The following is a 19,075-nucleotide window of genomic DNA, read 5'->3' on the forward strand; positions in this document are numbered from 1 at the left end:
ACTGAAGACTGAAGAGGCTTGGCTTCTCCACTGCAGCTGGAGCAAAGGCCTGGGTCCCGGGTGCCAGAGGAAAACTGGTGCTGGCAGCCAGGGGAAGGAAGGCCTATTGCACGAATCTTTGTGCAACGGACCTCTAGTCAATAATAACATTAAACATAAATGGATTAGGTGCTCCAATCAAAAGACATCGAGTGACTGAATGGATAAGAAAACATGACCCATTTATATGCTGTCTACAGGAGAACCATCTCAAAACAAGGGACTCACACAGACTGAAAGTGAAGGGATGGAAAAATATCTACCAGGCAAATGGAAATGAAAAAAAAACAAACCACAAACTGGAGTAGCAATACTCATATCTGACAAAATAGACTTCAAAGTGAAGACCATAACAAAGAGACAAGAAAGGCCATTTCATAATTCTAAAAGGATTGATACAACAAGAGGATATAACTCTGGTAAACATTTATGCACCCAATGCAGGAGCACCTAAATACATAAAAAAAACTTCTGGATGCTATCAGGGGAGAGAATGACAGCAACACAATCATAGTAGGAGACTTTAATACCCCATAAACATCACTGGATAAATCCTCTAGACAAAAAAAAATAGCAAGAAACTTCCATCCTAAACGACTCACTAGATCTGATGGACTTAAAATACATCTTTAGAACATTCCATCCCAAAACTATGGAATATACATCCTTCTCAAGAGCAAATGGGACATTTTCAAAGATAGTCCATGTATAGGAACACAGGCAAAGTCTCTCCAAATTCAAGAAGACTGAAATCATATCAAGCATCTCCTCAGATCACAATGGCATAAAATTAGAAATCAACTACAGTAAAAACAATCACAAAAATTCAAACACTTGGAGGCTGAATAACATGCTATTAAACAATGACTGGGTTACCAAAGAGATCAAAGAAGAAATAAAAACATCCTGGAAACAAACGACAATGAAAACACAACAATCCAAAATCTCTGGGACATAGTGAAAGCAATCCTGAGAGGGAAGTTCATAACATTACAGGCCTACTTCAAAAAAAACAAACAAAAAAAAAAAACTGGTAATAAAACATCTAATAAAACTGCAAATTGAAGAATTAGAAAGAGAGCAACAAGAAAAGCCCAGAGTGAGCAGAAAGAAGGAAATAACAATGACCAGAGTGGAAATAAATGACATAGAGACCAAAAATAAAAAAAAAAACAAAAGATCAATTAAACCAAGAGCTGGTTCTTTGAAAGGATAAACAAGACTGATGAACCTCTAGCCAGGCTCACCAAGAAGCAAAGAGAGAAGACCCAAATAAACAAAATCAGAAATGAAAGAGGTGAAATAACAACAGACCCCACAGAAATACGAAGAATTGTTTTTTAAAAAAATAACTATGAGCAACTCTACTCCAACAAACTGGTCAACCTAGAAGAAATGGACATAATCCTAGAAAAATATGACCTTCCAAAACTCAACCAGGAGGAATAAAAAATCTGAATAGGCCTATAACTATGGAGGAAATTGAAGCAGTAATAAAAAAAACAAAAAACAAAAAAACTTCAAACAAACAAAAGCCCTGGACCAGACGCCTTCACAGGGGAGTTTTATCAAACATTTAAAGAAGAAATAAAACCTATCTTCCTCAAACTATTCCAAAAAATTCAAGAGGAAGGAGCAAGTCCCAGCTCCTTCTATGAAGCCAGCATTACCCTAATCCAAAACCAGATAAAGACAACACAATGAAAGAGAATTACAGGCCAGCATCCCTCATGAACATAAATGCCAAAATCCTCAACAAAATTCTAGCAAATCGAATCCAGCGTTACATTAGAAACATCATACACCATGACCAAGTGGGATTTATTCCGGGGAAGCAAGGATGGTACAACATTTGCACATCAATAAATGTGATACACCACATAAAAAAACAGAGATAAAAACCATATAATCATATCCATTGATGCAGAAAAAGCACTTAACAAAATCCAACACCCTTTCTTCATAAAAAATCTCAGCAAGGTGGGAATAGAAGGATCAAAACTCAACATAATAAAAGCCATATATGACAAACCCACAGCAACATCATACTCAATGGGCAAAAACTAAAACTATTTCCCCTAAGAATAGGAACAAGACATAGATGCCCACTCTCACCACTCCTGTTTGACATAGTACTGGAAGTACTAGCCATTGCAATCAGACAAGAAGAAGAAATAAAAGGCATCCAATTTGGAAAAGAAGAAGTAAAACTTTTTATTCACAGACATGATATTATACATAGAAAACCCCAAAGACTCCATCAAAAAACTACGAGACGTAATAAATGAATTTGGCAATGTAGCAGGATACAAAATTAACACCCAGAAGTCTATGGCTTTTCTGTACACCAATAATGAACTCAGAGAAAGAGAAATTTAAAAAGCAATCCCACTTACCATTGCAACAAAAAATTAAGATACCTAGGAATAAACTTAACCAAGGAGACAAAGGACCTGTATTCACAAAATTTCAGGATGCTGAAAAAAGAGATAGAGGAAGACATGAACAAATGGAAGAATATACCATGTTCATGGATTGGTAGAATCAACATCATTAAAATGTCCATACTACCCAAAGCAATCTATAAATTCAATGCTATCCCCAATAAAATACCAACGACATACTTCAAAGACCTAGAACAAATTCTCCAAAAATTCATCTGGAATTAAAAAAAAGACCCTGAATAGCTACAGCAATCTTGAGAAAGAAGAACAATGTTGGAGGGATCACAATACCAGATATCAAGCTATACTACAAAGCCACTGTTCTCAAAACTGTCTGGTAATGGCACAAGAACAGACATATAGACCAGTGGATCAGAACAGAGAACCCAGAAATCAACACAAGCCAGTAAGCTCAATTAATATTTGACGAAGAAGGCAAGAACATACAATGGAGACAAGACAGTCTCTTCAATAAATGGTGTTAGGAAAACTGGATAGATACTTGCAAAAAAAAAAAATGAAACTAGACCACCAACTTACACCATACATAAAAATACACTGAGTGGCCAGATTATTATGATCTCTGAACGCATAATAATTTGGCCACTCAGTGTACTTCTCTTGAGCACCTCATTTATTTGCTATCAAAGATACTATAAATCGTGCACCTGATCAGTTTTTCCCCTTTGCACTGGCTGATAGAAAGCTCAGGACAAATAGGTGGTTGATCTCCAGTAAAAGTCTAGAATACTTTTGGTACCCATTTGAGATACAAATACACTGAGTGACCAGATTATTATGCCTTCAGAGATCATAATAATCTGGCCACTCAGTGTAAACTCAAAATAGATAAAGGACTTAAACGTAAGATGGGAAACCATAAAAATCTTAGAAGCAGCCATAGGCAGCAAAATAGCAGACATTTTTCATAGCAATATCTTCACCGATACAACTCCTAGGGCAATGGAAATAAAGAGAAAATAAACAAATGGGACTACATCAAAATAAAAAGCTTGTGCACAGCAAAAGAAGCCATCAACAAAACAACAAGAAAGCCCACCGCATGGGAGAACATATTTGCCAATGTTGTCTCTGATAAGGGTTTAATCTCCAACATTTACAGGGAACTCATACAACTTAACAAAAGGAAGATAAACAATCCAATAAAAAATGGGCAAATGACTTAAATAGACAGTTTTCAAAAGAGGGCATACAGAGAGCTCAGAGACATAAGAAAACATGCTCAAAGTCACTAATCATTCGAGAGATGCGAATCAAAACAACAATGAGGTAGGTACCATCTCATACCTGTCAGAATGGCTATCATCAACAAATCAACAAACAACAAGTGCTGGAGAGGATGCGGAGAAAAAGGAACCCTCGTGCACTGCTGGTAGGAATGCAGAATGGTGCAGCCACTGTGGAGAACAGTATAGCGTTTCCTCAAAAAACTAAAAATGGAACTCCCATTTGACCCAGTGATCCCACTTTTAGGAATATATCCCAAGAAGCTAGAAACATCTATCAGAAAGAATATATGCAGCCCTGTGTCCATAGAAGCACAATTTACAATAGCTAAGATTTGGAAACAGCCTAAGTGCCCATCAGCAGATGAGTGGATTAAAAAACTGTTGTACATCTACACAATGGCATACTATGCCGCTATAAAAAAGAAGGAACTTTTACCATTTGCAACAGCATGGATGGAACTGGATAGCATTATGCTAAGCAAAATAAGCCAGTCAGAGAAAGATAAATATCACATGATCTCACTCATATGTGGAATATAATGATCAACATAATTCGATGAACAAGAATAGATCCAGAGACAAATGGTAGGGGATGGGGGGTTAGAGAGCAACCAATGGACTTGTATGCATGCATATTAGCATAGACACAGACACCGAGGTGGTGGGGGTCTGCCCAGGGTGGGAATGGCTGGGGGCGGGGGTGTCAAGTGGGAGAAAAGGAGACATATGTAAAACTTTTTAAAAATTTAAAAAAATGGAACTGCCATTTGACCCAGTAATCCCACTTCTAGGAATATATCCAAAGAAAACAGAAACACCAATCAGAAAGGATATATGCACCCCTATATTCATAGCAGCACAATTTACAATAGCTAAGATTTGGAAATAGCCTAAATGCCCATTAGCAGGTGAGAGGATTAGAAAATTGTGCTACATCTACATGATGGAATACTACACTGCTGTAAAAAAGAAGGAATTCTTACCATTTGCAACAGCATGGATGGAACTGGAGAGCATTATGCTGAGTGAAATAAGCCAGTCAGTGAAAGAAAAATACCATATGATCTCACTCATTTATGGATAATAAAGAACATTACAAACTGTTGAATAAAAATAGACAGAGGCAAAGAAGCATAGAACAGACTGTCAACTACAGCAGGCAGGAGGGGAGGGTTGAGGGGGTAAGAGATCACTAAAGGACTTGTATGCATGCATATAAGCATAACCAATAGACACAAGAAACTGGAAGGAGGGCAGGTGCTAGGGGGTAGGGGAGGCCCAAAGGAGGGCAATGTGGGGGGAGAGGCAGAAAAAAGGAAACATATGTACTACTATTTGTAATACCTTAAGCAATAAATAAATAAATAAATAAATAAATAAATAAATAAGACCTCGAATAGCTGCAGCAATCTTGAGAAAGAACAACAAAGTTGGAGAGATCATAATACCAGATACCAAGCTATATTACAAAGCCTCTGTTCTCAAAGCTGCCTAGTACTGGCATAAGAACAGACATATTGACCAATCGAACAGAACAGAGAACCCAGAAATTGACCCAAGCCACTATGCTCAATTAATATTTGACAAAGGAGGTAAGATCATACAATGGAGTCAAGACAGTCTCTTCAATAAATGGTGTTGGGAAAATTGGACAGATACATGCAAACAAAAACAAAACTAGATCAACTTACACCATACACAAAAATAAACTCAAAATGGATAAAGGACTTAAATGTAAGACAAGTAACCATAAAAATCTAAGAGGAATCCACAGGCAGCAAAATATCAGACATATGTCATAGCAATATCTTTACGATATAGCTCCTAGGGCAATGGAAAGTAAGGAAAAATAAACAAATGAGACTACATCAAACTAAAAAGCTTGTGCACAGCAAAAGAAACCATCAATAAAATGAAAATGGAGCTCACTATATGGGAGAACATATTTGCCAATGTTATCTCAGATAAGGGCCTAATCTCCAAAATTTACAGGGAACTCATACAACTTAACAAAAGGAAGATAAACAATCCAATAAAAAATGGGCAAAGGACTTAAATAGACACTTCTCAAAAGTGGACATACAGAAGACCAAGAGACATATGAAAACATGCTCAAAGTCACTAATCATCTGAGAGATGCAAATCAAAACAACAATGAGGTACCATCTCATACCTGTCAGAATGGCTATCATCAACAAATCAACAAACGACAAGTGCTGGAGAGGATTCGGAGAAAAAGGAACCCTCAAGCACTGCTGGTGGGAATGCAGACTGGTGCAGCCACTGTGGAAAACAGTATGGCATTACCTCATAAAATTAAAAATGTAACTTCCATTTGACCCAGTAATCCCACTTCTAGGAATATGTCCCAAGAAATCAGAAACACCAATCAGAAAGGACATATGCACCCCTATGTTCACAGCAGCACAATTTACAATAGCTAAGATTTGGAAACAGCCTAAGTGCCCATCAGCAGATGAGTGAATTAAAATACTATGGTACATCTACCCAATGGAATACTATGCTGCACTAAAAAAGAAGGAATTCCTACCATTTGCAACAACACGGATGGAGCTGGAGAGCATTATGCTAAGCGAAATAAGCCAGCGGAGAAAGATAAATACCACATGATCTCACTCATTTGTGGAATATAATGAACAACATAAACTGATGAAGAAAAATAGATCCAGAGACAGAGAAGCATCCAACAGACTGTCAAACCTCAGCAGGAAAGCGGAGAGGGGGTGGTGGTTAGAGATCAACCAACGGACTTGTATGCATGCTTGTAAGCATAACCAATAGACACAGACACTAGTGGGGTGAAGGCGTGTGCTGGGGATTGGAGGTGGCCGGGGAGAGGTCAATGGGAGGGAAAAAGGAGACATATGTAATACTATATGTAATACTTTAAACAATAAAGAATTTTTTAAAATGAAGCTCTACTCTCCTAAAAGTAATGAAAGCTAGATTACGACAATTTTTTTTAAAAAAAAAATCAGTTCCTGGATTTTCTTTATACAAGTTTTTTTTTTTAATATTTTATTGATTTTTTACAGAGAGGAAGGGAGAGGGATAGAGAGTTAGAAACATCGATCAGCTGCCTCCTGCACGCCCCCTACTGGGGATGTGCCCGCAACCAAGGTACATGCCCTTGACCGGAATCGAACCTGGGACCCTTGAGTCCGCAGGCCGACGCTCTATCCACTGACCCAAACCGGTTTCGGCTAGATTACGACAATTTTGATTGGTCTCCAGTCACAGCATCACTTGGTCACAGTATAACGCACCTCACAGTCACAGCCAATCCTGGTTGGAGGGTCCACCCCACCCCACTCACGGTCCCAGGAGCCTAATCAGGGCAGATCAAGGCTTCCCTACCACGCGGACATCCCGGGCATGGCACGCACAGGCACGCACAACACACACGCTCTCTCTTACACACACAGACATGCACCCTCAAAGTTACATCCCAAGCTGACGCAGCCACATAATCATGCACCCTCCCCATCCCCCGCCGCCCCATCACCTTCCTCAGCAGGTGGTTCACAGAGGCCGAAGCCAGCTGCCTCCACCCGCACCCGCAAACCTCCAGGCCTCCTGCGTCCTTCCGCAACCCCGACCGCGCATTCCCTCCACTCACCACACAGACCATGGTGACCGCAGGGCTGGCGTGAAGTGAACCAGAGGTCCAAGTCCATTAGCTCCCCCCAGGGGCCTGTGAGAAACGTAGCCCAAACCGGAAAAGCGCGGACCCGAGACCCAAGCCGACCTGCGCTGCCGCAGCTGGGATCTCGGGTTCCAGACCGGACGCCCCGGGGGCTCCTGGGAGCCCCGACGCACGCGGGAGTGCGCAGGCGCAGACCACCAACCCTGGGCCGGGGTGAGGCGTTTGGGTCCTAGGCGTGTGAGTCCTGGGGGCTCTGGAGAAGGAGAGACCGGGGAGCTCGGGGCCAGGAGGTCACACTGGGAAAGCGGGGCCCAGCGGAGAGGCCAAGGAGGAAACCGGGGTCAAAGCCGTTCCTGGTCATTCAGAAAAGGGAGCTGGAACTGGGCCCGTGGTAACTAGACACTCCGATCTGTGAGGAGGGCGGAGGGGTTGGGGGGCGCCTCGGGCGTGGTCCGTGGGCGTGACCGTGAGGGTGACAGTCGCGTGTGACCTGGAACGACCTCCGAGAGGGGGGATTGTGTCTGTTTGACTCTGAGGAAGCGCGTGGCAGCGAAGAAGCCGCACGGGAGGGGTGGGGGGGTGGCGTGTGTGTGTGTGTGTGTGTGTGTGTGTGTGTGTGTGTGTGTCCTCCTGCCCAGACCGCTGCATTTTGGGTGTGTGCTAGTTTGCGAGAAGTTAGGGAAGATTGTGTGAAAAGTGGACGGCGTAATGTTTCTACCTGGGATTTCTCCTGCCTTTGTCTACTTAGAGATCTGGTGTGAGTCGTGTTTGAGGCTGTAGGTGATGATGGAGAAGTGAAAAGTGATTTGCAATGTGATTTTGAGACTTTGCCTGGAATTATGTAATGAATGTGCTGTCCGGGGTTGTGATAGATGGGGGGCTATGGGATGCTGGTTTGCTGAGGTAAGTTTGATCGACTGTAAACTATGCATGTGTTTGTAAACCACTGTTATTTTTTGTGATGGAGAAACTCTGCATGACCGCTGTCTAGTTGGGTATGTAAGATGCGATTATCTGAGTAGCATTCATTAAGTCTGCCTCCAAAATTGTAACTCAATAGCTATTTAGCAAATAAAATAGAGATAAATATTGGAAAGGAAGAGGTAACCGTTTTTATAATTTCTAGATGGTAAGATTCATTGCAGGGAAACACCGTATGAACTAAAAGTAATGTGTTAAAATGAATAGTGTTCCATAATTAGTGCTTTCAACACGGATATCTGTGAGATTTCCTGCTTCTGCGTGAAAGTGATGACAAGGTTAATAGCTTCTTTGGGCATTCTAAGATAATAAAGAGTATTTGGTACACTTTTAATCACAAGGCCTATCTTATTTTAGTAATTAAAATAGTTATTTTGTGAATTAAGATATTCACTGTATCAGTCTATACTTCTGACTTTACTTAGCAAAATACTATGCTTTCTGACTAGAAGCCTATAAAGTAGAGAGGTACATTTCTTTTCTATTTCCATACCTATACTACTAAAAAGTGTTGCTTACTATTGACATTTAAATTAGCTATTAGGAAATTAATAAATAGTTATTATTAATAACTGTGCTTATTACATAGTGTAAAAGAGATGAATCAATAAAGAGATGAAGTAGAGAAATATAAAGTCCAGATATTCTCAAGCAGATAGGGATATGGAATATATGATAGAGATGGCATTTCACATAACTTGAGAAAATATGGATTATATGTTTTGTAGTATTGCTAAACAACAAAACACTGGATAAAATCTTCACAAAGCAAAAACACTTTAATAGTTATATGAATAGCTAAGAAAATGTATTTGCAACTTTAAGTAGGTAAAGGGTTAATTTACTAAATTTAAAAAGATAATATCAACAAATTAGGAAGTAAAAACCCATGGGAAAAAAGAGACATATTATAAGAAGATGCCATCACATAAAATAAATAAAAGCTCCTTTAAACTTTTTTTAAATTTTTATTTATTGATTTTAGAGAGAAGGGAATGGGGAGGGAAAAAGAGAGAGAAACATTGATTTGTTGTTCTACTTATTTTGGTTGATTCTTTTATGAGCCCTGACTGGGAATCAAGCCCTCAACCTTGGTGTATCAGGACAACGCTCTAACCAACTGAGCTACCCAGCCAGGGTCTTCTTTAAACTTATTAAAAGGAGCTTATTCTCACTCATAATAAGGAATATGTATAATAGAATTATAATATTGATAGTAGAGATTGAAAAATTATTGTCAGCTAGCTGCATTCATCAAGGTATGAGAAGGTATTCTTATGCACTACTGGTGGTGGTATAAATTGGTAGAAAGTTCATGAAAAAAAACCCTGGAAATATATAATAAACCCATCCTCTATGGAAGATGAAAGTAGATCTGTAGAGGGAATGTTCCCCCTCTCCAAGCCACAACAGATTCCCCAGAATTTATTCTATTCTACCAAAAGATTAGGTTTCTGGTGTTGGTGAGGCAGCAGGATTTATATGGGATACAGAGTGGACAAGTGCTGAAATAGTGAACATTGATGTAGATTTAATTGAGTTATTCTGGGAAATCTAAGTCAAATATGGTTTCATATGGTTTCTTGTATTATCTTCCCATCTCTGCCTTCTCAGGACTCTTCCCTTTCCAAAAGAAGAGCTCAGAAGAGAAGGTTCATTTCTTGCAAATCTCACAGCTATGCCTCAGGTGAGATGATGTTTCCTCTCTTTCTGAAAAACTTGTTTTCAGATTATATGAACATTTATTTCCCTATTCTTAAATTTCCTGGATATGGGGGTTGGCTTCCGTGAAACTAATCTCTAGTAGGGCCTAGATTGGGTAGCCTAGGTACAAAATTGAAGGAGTACTCTCAGAGCTGTGCATCCCTAAATTTTACATCATAGCTACCTTGCCTGCCTCATCCTAGTTACAGCCCTGTTCCGAGTTTCTCTTATTCCAACCAGATAAATTTAAGCCTTCCCCAAGTGCACTTTCTAGTTGAAGCCAATGTTCACATATACATTGAGTATATCATCATCATTTCTGTCTTCTCACAAAAGTTACTGCTGAAACAGAAATGTATTATCTTGATCTAAATGGGGATATATTACTTGAATGAATCTAGTCTAGACACAGATTTGAGATCTAAGTTGTGAGGAGTAAAGGTGTAGACATGGAAAAACCTTGATCATACCCATTGACCTAGGTTTTGCAGTTATGGATAGCATTATGAGTTTGTGGTAAGATGTCCTGTTTTGTGAAGTTTTCAGGATATAGATTTACTTGCAAGCTTATCAGAAAACTGAGCTTTTGCATTTCTCCTCCTTGATCCCCCTATTTTATCCATGTCTGCCAGCAATTTGTACAAACTCTGGCCTCTCAGTGAAAACCTTTCCATTATGTCAATGCTGTTATAGATGCCTATATAATAAAGAGGTAATATGTAAATTGACCATCACTCCAGGACACAAGATGGCCGTCACAAGATGACCAGCAGGGGAGGGCAGTTGTGGGCTATCAGTCCAGCAGGGGAAGGCAGTTGGGAGGGACCAGGCCTGCAAGGGAGGGCAGTTGGGGGCAATCAGGCCTGCAGGGGAGGGCAGTTGGAGGGGACCAGGCCAGCAGGGGAGGGCAGATAGGGGTGACCAGGCCTGCGGGAAGGGCAGTTGGAGGCAACCAGGCTAGAATGCAAGGGCAGTTAGGGGCAATCAGGCCGGCAGGGGAGGGCAGTTAGGTGCAATTGGGCCAGCAGGGGAGCAGTTAGGTGTCGATCAGGCTGGCAGGGGTGTGGTTAGGGTGTGATCAGGCTGGCAGGCAGAAGCAGTTAGGGGCAATCAGGCAGGCAGGCAGGCGAGCGGTTAGAAGCCAGCAGTCCTGGATTGTGAGAGTGATGTCCGAGATTGGGGAGGGTGCAGGCTGAGCTGAGGGACACAAACCCTCCCCCCCCCCCGTGCACGAATTTCATGCACCAAGCCTCTAGTTTATTATAGTTTCTATTCTAATTTTTATATGTAGGTACAAGAGAAGGAAATGACTATGTTAGCCCACTGTTAAAATATTCTACTTTTAAATCAAAGGTGATAAAATGTCCTGTGTTCATATTGTTCTTTCAAAAGATTTATCTTCATCAACCAGTCTTTAAAAAATTGGTTTTCCAAAAATGCTAATTGGTTCTCTTCTCTTCACTGACTCTTTTTCTATATTCACAATCAAATTCACTGTAAAGGTTATACCGATCTGATTCTAGTGATTCTCAAATACCTCTCTATCCAGAGTGTCAGAACTATACTAGTATATCCAACCTCTAACAGCTATTACCACCTGTATGTTCCATAGTCACTTCAAGTACATTTTCAAGACTGACCTCATTACCTTCTTTGGTCCAGCTTATACTTTCTTCTGTTTCCCATTTCCATTTTTTAGTCCTAGCAGCTACCCATTTGCTTATGCAGGTAACTGAAGAGCTATGCCTATCTTTTTCACTCTACAACCAATTTATGACCAATTCTGTTGCAACTCATCATAGCAACCAGTAGTCCCATGCTAGACCACTAATAACACCTTAATCTAAGAGACACCTCTAACAATGGTTACTTTATTGTTTTTCTCACCTAACACATCTCAAGCCATCTCTAGTCTTCAAGAGTATTGCCTCTAAAGTACAAAAGTTATTACATTTGTGTTGACTTAATATTTCTTCATTTTCTTTATACTCCATAAAACAGTAGACCCAAAGTGAAGTTTTAATTATAATGGAATGTTCAGGACAGTATATTGAAAGGAAGGAAAATACTACAGTTTGCATTCATGAGCAGTAGTCATTAACAATGTGGATTGCCATTAATGCCTACTGGTAATTTATAAATACTCATCTGTTGTGAGTGTTCTCAGTACATTTTTTAAGACTACTGCTCTATGGGGAAAATAATGTAATATTATTCCATAAATATAAACACTGCCAATCTCCATGTACCTTTTCCTTCTTAGAGCTCAAATACTCTTTCTTAAAAACTGTCTTTTATATTTCCTGAATTTACTGTTTATTTTCTACCAATGAATTTTAAAAGCTGATGCCCTGTATTTCTACTACAAAACAAATGCATTGTGAATTTAAAAATTTTATGTCCTCAATGAAGCCTTGGAATACATAATGAAATTTTCCTTCACTTTGTAGCACTTTCCCTTGTTCACATTCCTGTTATTGCATATATAATATCTATTGAGTGTGTAATGCAGTGCCTCTCTCTTACCCTGCAACTTCTCATTATTGCGGTCAGAGTTTTTTTAATATTGGTCCACCAGGTAACCAATCACATTCAAAGCAAATAGTATGTTCTCATATATTTTTAGCATGAGCTAATAAGTAAATACAGATGAATCTATTTTCAGAGAAAATGTTATGCAGTATAAAACAAAATAAGAAAACTAGTCTGACCACTATACATGGTCAAAGCTAGTCCTCCAATATCTAGTTTTCACTAGTTGCAATCACTTTAGGATGAACTAGAGTATGCCCTTACAGGGATCAGTGTCATTCAAGGATGTGACTGTGGACTTCACCCAGGAGGAGTGGGAGCAACTGGACACTGATCAGAAGGCCCTCTACAGGGATGTCATGTTGGAAAACTATTACCACCTTATCTCTGTGGGTAAGGAGAACTCCTTGAATCTTTCAGTATCATGCATCTCCTTTCAAGAGTTTCTGAAACTTAATGGAACTTTTAATTTCAGGGAACATAGTTGGTGAATCCCTTTCTGTTAGCAGAAAGTCTGGTATGTTCTCACTTGCCTGGTGCAAGGTGTTAACTTGGGTAAGATGTTAATGTATATCTTGTCTGCTGCCTTGAAGCTATATCTTTCTCTTCTTTTAATTATTTTGAAGCCCAAGGACATTAAGTTAAGTCTCATTTTTAAAAAAGTTATGGAATTTATTGGAGTGACATTGGTTAATACAATTATATAGGTTTTAGGTGTACAATTCTATAGTACATCATCTGTATCTTATATTGTTGTTCACCATCCCAAGTTAAGTTTCCTTCCATCACGATTTAATCTCCCCTTTACCTTCTTCTGCCTCCTCCCATCCCACTTTCCCTCTTGTAATCATCATACTGTTATCTGTGTCTTTGAGTGTTTTCCTTTGCTTAATCCCTTCACCTTTTTCACCCAGCCTCAACCCCCTTTCCCTCTGACAGTTGTCAGTGTGTTCTCCATATCTGTGAGTCTGTTTCTATTTTGTTAGTTTATTTTGTTTGTTAGAGTCCATATACACTGAGTGGACAGATTATTATGATCACCCGATGTTTGTAGGCAAATTAGCTCTAATTTCGCGCTGAAGTTGCTAGAGGGCCAGACCATTATAAATAGGGAAGCAGGTTGTTTACCAAGACAGTAGAAGTGATTTTTTTTTTTTCTGAAGATATGGGTAAACAACACGATTTAACAGCCTTTGAACGTGGGATGATTGTTGGCGCTCGGAGCCATTGAGCAAGTATCAGCAAAACAGCTGAATTCATTAAATGTTCAAGAGCAGCTATTGTTAAAGTGTTTAAAGACGAGACTATCAGCCGAAAATCTGGGTCTGAATGTGCGAATTGTGGCCATCAGCTAAGGGCAGATCGGAGAGTGGCAAGACAGATACAAGACAACATAAGGGCAACAGTGCATCAAATTACTGTAGATTTTAATCAGGGACCCTCTCAAATGATCTCTGAACACACACACACACACACACACACTCTGAGTGGCCAGATTATGATCTCTGAATGCATAAATAATCTGGCCACTCATTGTATAAGTGAAATCATATGGTACTTGTCTTTTTCTGACTGGCTTATTTCACTTAGTATAATACTCTTCAGGTCCATCCATGCTGTTGCAAAAAGGTAAGATTTCCTTCTTTTTTACAGCTGAGTAGTAGTCCATTGTGTAGATGTACCACAGCTTTTTTATCCACTCATCTACTGATGAGCACTTGGGCTGCTTTCACATCTTGACTATCCTATATAATAAAAAGGCTAATATGCAAATAGACCAAATGGTGGAATGACCTGTTACTTTGACACGCACTGACCACCAGGGGGCAGACGCTCAATGCAGGAGCTGCCCCCTTGTGGTCAGTGTGCTCCTACAGGGGGAGCTCCACTCAGCCAGAGCCTCTCCCACCTCTGCAGCAGCACTAAGGATGTCGGATTGACAACATCCCCGAGGGCTTCCAGACTGCAAGAGGGTGCAGGCCAGGCTAAGGGACCCTCCCCAAGTGCACAAATTTCATGCGCTTGGCCTCTGGTTGTAAATAATACTGCTATGAACATAGGGGTGCATATATTCTTTTGAATTAGTGTTTCAGATTTCTTTGGATATATTCCCAGAAATGGAATTGCTGGATCAGAAGGCAGGAATCATGCTAACTGATATCAAACTATGCTACAAAGATATAGTAATCAAAACAGCTTGGTACTGGCATAAAAACAGACATATAGATTAATGGAACAGAATAAAGAGCCTGGAAATAAGTCTCATTTTTTATTATCAGGGTTTCACATGACTAAACCTGATATGATCTGCAAGTTGGAAGAAGGAAAAGAACTATGGACAACAGAGAGAATTTTTTCAAGTCAGAGTTATTTAGGTGAGTCTGTACAGATAAAGACCAATGAACTCAGGTATTGACACCTTTGAATGTTTTTAGGGATATGTATGTTTTTTAATTGTGGTAAAATACGTAAAGTTTTCCATCTTAACTATTTTTAAGCATAGAGTTCAGTGGCATTAGTGCAATTATTACTATCATCTATCTCCAGAAATATTTTCATCTTGCAGAACGGAAACTCTGTACTCATTAAACAATAACTCCTATTTCTCCCTCCCTTTTGGCCTTGACAACCACCATTTTACTTTCTATCTCTGTGGATCTGACTACTTGTAGGTATTTCATGTAAGAGGAATCATATGATATTTGTCCTTTTTTGTGGCTGACTTATTTAACACTAGAGGCTTGGTGCATGAAATTTGTGCATGGGGGTGGGGGAGGTGTCCCTCAGCCTGGCCTGCACCCTCTCTAATCCGGGACCCCTCGGGGGATGTCCGACTGCCGGTTTAGGTCCAATTAAGATTGGACCTAAACCGGCAGTAAGACATCCCTCTCGCAATCCAGGACCACTGGCTCCTAACCACTCACCTGCCTGCCTGCCTAATGCCCTCAACTGCCCTCCCCTGCCAGCCTGGTTGCACCCAATGGCCCTCCCCTGCTGGCCTGGTTGCCCACAACTGACCTTCCCTGCTGGCCTGGTCATCCCTAAACCCCTGCCAGCCTGATCTTGCCCCTAACTGCTCTCCCCTGCCAGCCTCATGGCCCCTAACTACTTCTGCCTTGGCCCACACCACCATGGCTTTATCTGGAAGGAAGTCAGATGTCCAGAGATGGCTGGTCAACCTGGTCTAATTAGCATATTACCCTTTTTATTAGTATAGATAATTATTAGTATAGATAATGTCCTCAAGGTTCACCCATGTTGTAGTATGTATGTCCTTCCTTTGGAAGGCTAAATAATATTCCTTTGTATGTACATACCACAATTTGTTTATCCATTCATCTGTCAGTGCTCACTTGGATGGCTTCCACCTTTTGGCTTCTGTGAATAATACTGCTACAAACATGGGTGTACACATATCTATTTGAGTCACTGTTTTCAGTTCTCTTGGATATATAACCAGAAGTAGAATTGCTGGATTATACAGTAATTCTGTTTAATTTTTTGAGGAACTGCTATGCTGTTTTCCATAGTGGCTGCACAACTAAACATTCCCACCAGCAATGTATAAGGGTTCCAGTTTCTCCACATCTTCACCAACATCTATTATTTTCTGGTGTTTTTGATAGTAGCCATCTTACTAAAGGCTTGATCTTTGAAGAGCCTATACATGATTAACTTCCATAGCTCTATAGTCTAAATTTAGCTTGAATATCACCCCCCATGTAAGTGCTTTCTTTGTGGCCTTAGTGCATAGAGATATTAGTTGCCATTACCTTACCAAGAATTCATGTTTTGTAGATATAAAGTACATAGAGATCTACATAGAGATCTTAAGTGTAAAGCTCTTTGAGTTCTGACAGAAATAAAAGCTATGTAGCCCTAACCGGTTTGGCTCAGTGGATAGAGCATCAGCCTGCGGACTCAAGGGTTCCAGGTTCGATTCCGGTCAAGAGCATGTACCTTGGTTGCGGACACATCCCCAATGGGGAGTGTGCAGGATGCTGATCGATGTTTCTCTCTCATCGATGTTTCTAACTCTCTATCCCTCTCCCTTCCTCTCTGTACAAAGTCAATAATATATATATATTTTTTTAAAAGAAATAAAAGCTATGTATCTCATGCCCCAGTCAAAATAAAGGACACTTCCATTAACCTATTAAGTTCCATCAAGCCTCTTCCAAGTTAGTCCCTTCCACTAGGACAATCACAGTTGTGATTTCTACCAACATAAGTTAGTTTTGTCTATTTTAGACCTTTTTCATGTATACTTTCTTTTACTCTGCTTAATGTGAGAGATTTATACATGTTTTTGCATATATAAGTAGTTTATTTTAATAGTAAAATAGCATTCAATTATATGAATTCACCAGTTTATTTATGCCTTTCCTAATAATAGACATTTGAAATGTTCCAGTTTGGGGCTATTGTGAATAAACTACTATGAACATATTCTAATGCACTTTTATGGACATGTATGTGCTTCTCAGTAGAAACCTTGCAGTTGATATTGCTCATTCAAAAGGCAGTATAAATTTCACTTTTTTAAGAAACAGTCAGTTTTTAAAAGTTACTATACCATTTTAAACTTTTACCAGCAATATATGAGAATTTTGATTGTTATTAGTATTTTCATTTTGGTCATTCTGAAAGGTATGGAAGTATATTTTTACAGTTTTTATATTGAAACCTTTTCAAGTACTTTTTGTATTTTCTTTAGAGGTACCTATTTAAATGTTTTACCCACTTCTTATTGGTTAATATATTTTTCCCTTGAGTAAGAGGAATTTTTTATGTAGTCTGGATAGAAGTCTTTTGTTTGTTATAGGTGCTGCAAAAATTCCCCTAGTCTGAGGCTTGCCTATTCATTTTAATGGTGTCTTTCAATGAGCATAAGTTTTTAACTTTGAAGAAGTCCAGTTTATTATTCTTTCATTTATAATTATTTCTTTGACCTATCAAACAGATATTTGCCTTCTCCAGGGTTGTGAAGATAGTTCTCTGTATTTTCTTCTAGAAATGTTAGTTCTGTGGCCCACCTCATGTTATAATGTAAAGAAAAGGTAGATAGTCTGTTTTCTTTCATATGGATATCAATTTGTCTCATTACTTGTTGAATGAAATTACTCTGTTGAACTTACCATAAACTAGTGGCCTGGTGCATGAAATTCGTGCACATTAAAAGGGGATTAATTAGAGGAAGTATTTTAATACTAGGGGCCTAATGCACAAATTCATGCACCTTGAAAGGAACTATGGGCCACGAGGCTGTGGTAGGCACAGAGGCAGGTCTTGACCCATCCACCACACCCCTGCCCAGCCCCTCCTGCTACAGCTCTGGTTCCCTGTCTGCCAGCAACCCCGCTTCCACTGCTTCCTCTCCCATATGCTGACAGCACTGGCCCCATTCGCACCTGCTGACAGAGTGGAGCGATTGGGGCTGGCACCAGCAGTGGATACAAGCGGGGCTGGTGCAGTCAGCGGGTGCAAGCAATGGCTGCTACCCTGTTTGCCCCTTGGGAGCAGGGGGAGGTGGAGAAGCCCTCAGAGGCGATCGGGGCCGGCAGCTGCTGCTCGCACCCGCTGATGGCGCTGAGTGATCGGGACCAGCTGCAGGTGCGAGTGGGGCTGGCGCCAGCCGCAGGTGCGAGCGCCAGGTGGGATCACGGCATGTGGGAGCAAAGAAATTTCAATAATCACCAGAGGCTCGCCCCATGACAGTGACCAGTGCCCCACCTTGGTCTGGCACCCCTACTCACCTGCTTCACCATCCTGCTGCAGCCAGTGCCCACCATGTGCCTTCCACACATGCCCCTTGGTGGTCAGCACACATCATAGCGACCAGTTGTTCGGTTGTTCTGGTTGTTTAACTGTTCGGTCTATTTGCATATTAGCCTTTTATTATATAGGATTGCTGTTTGCCCTTTCTCTATAATAGAAGTGTCAGAGATAAAAGAAAATTAGTAAAATGTATATGAAAATCTTCCTCCTGTCAGTCTGGGGCGCACCACGGGACCTAGAGTCAAGTCCCTGCCAACCCACATGTGCCTCAAAATCGCACAAGACCCAGACCCGGCTGGTCCCACCCTTGTCAAGCCCCGCCAGGAAGGGGATGCAGCCTCAGGTCCCCTGGCCCAGTGCCAGGGCGGAGGGTGCTGCATGAAGTCCCCCAGCCCAAGCTGGGGCGGAGGCTGCGCCATGAGGTTCCCCCATCAAGCCCTGCCGGGTGCGGGATGTGGCCTGAGATCTCCTGTTAAGCCCCTCCGAGTGGGGGGCATGGCCTGAAGTCCCCCATCAAGCCCCGCCAGGAGGGGGCGCAGCCTCAGGTCCCCTGTCAAGCCTCACTGGGTAGGGGCGCGGCCTGAGGTCCCCTGGCCCAGGGCAAGAGGAGCATCCTGAGGTCCCCCGGCCAGCACTGGGATGGAGGGTGCACCTTGTGGTCCCCCGTCAAGCCCCATGGG

The 19,075-nt window shown here is 40.9% G+C and overlaps 2 protein-coding genes across 3 annotated transcripts in view; one reads left to right on the forward strand and one right to left on the reverse strand.

Moving 5' to 3' along the window:
• The window catches only part of ZNF566 (zinc finger protein 566), an 87,614-nt gene extending 79,989 nt beyond the window's left edge, over positions 1 to 7,625 (reverse strand). The window contains exon 1 of the mRNA XM_054711260.1: positions 7,503 to 7,625. The gene's annotated coding sequence lies outside the window, so the exon portion shown is untranslated. The remainder of the gene's footprint in view (positions 1 to 7,502) is intronic.
• Positions 7,626 to 7,741: 116 nt separating this feature from the next.
• Positions 7,742 to 19,075, forward strand: part of ZNF382 (zinc finger protein 382) — a 33,860-nt gene continuing 22,526 nt past the window's right edge. Inside the window, exons 1-4 of one of the 2 annotated variants that reach the window (XM_008140109.3) lie at positions 7,742 to 7,791; positions 9,996 to 10,068; positions 12,884 to 13,010; positions 14,897 to 14,992. In XM_008140109.3, the coding sequence (XP_008138331.2) occupies positions 10,060 to 10,068; positions 12,884 to 13,010; positions 14,897 to 14,992 (232 nt within the window). In that variant the 5' untranslated portion in view covers positions 7,742 to 7,791; positions 9,996 to 10,059. Of the gene's footprint in view, positions 7,792 to 9,995; positions 10,069 to 12,871; positions 13,011 to 14,896; positions 14,993 to 19,075 lie in introns of those variants that run through there. The other variant, XM_054711247.1, reaches the window with a different exon arrangement.

Source organism: Eptesicus fuscus, chromosome 21 (assembly GCF_027574615.1).
Source record: "Eptesicus fuscus isolate TK198812 chromosome 21, DD_ASM_mEF_20220401, whole genome shotgun sequence".
NCBI lineage: Eukaryota > Metazoa > Chordata > Mammalia > Chiroptera > Vespertilionidae > Eptesicus > Eptesicus fuscus.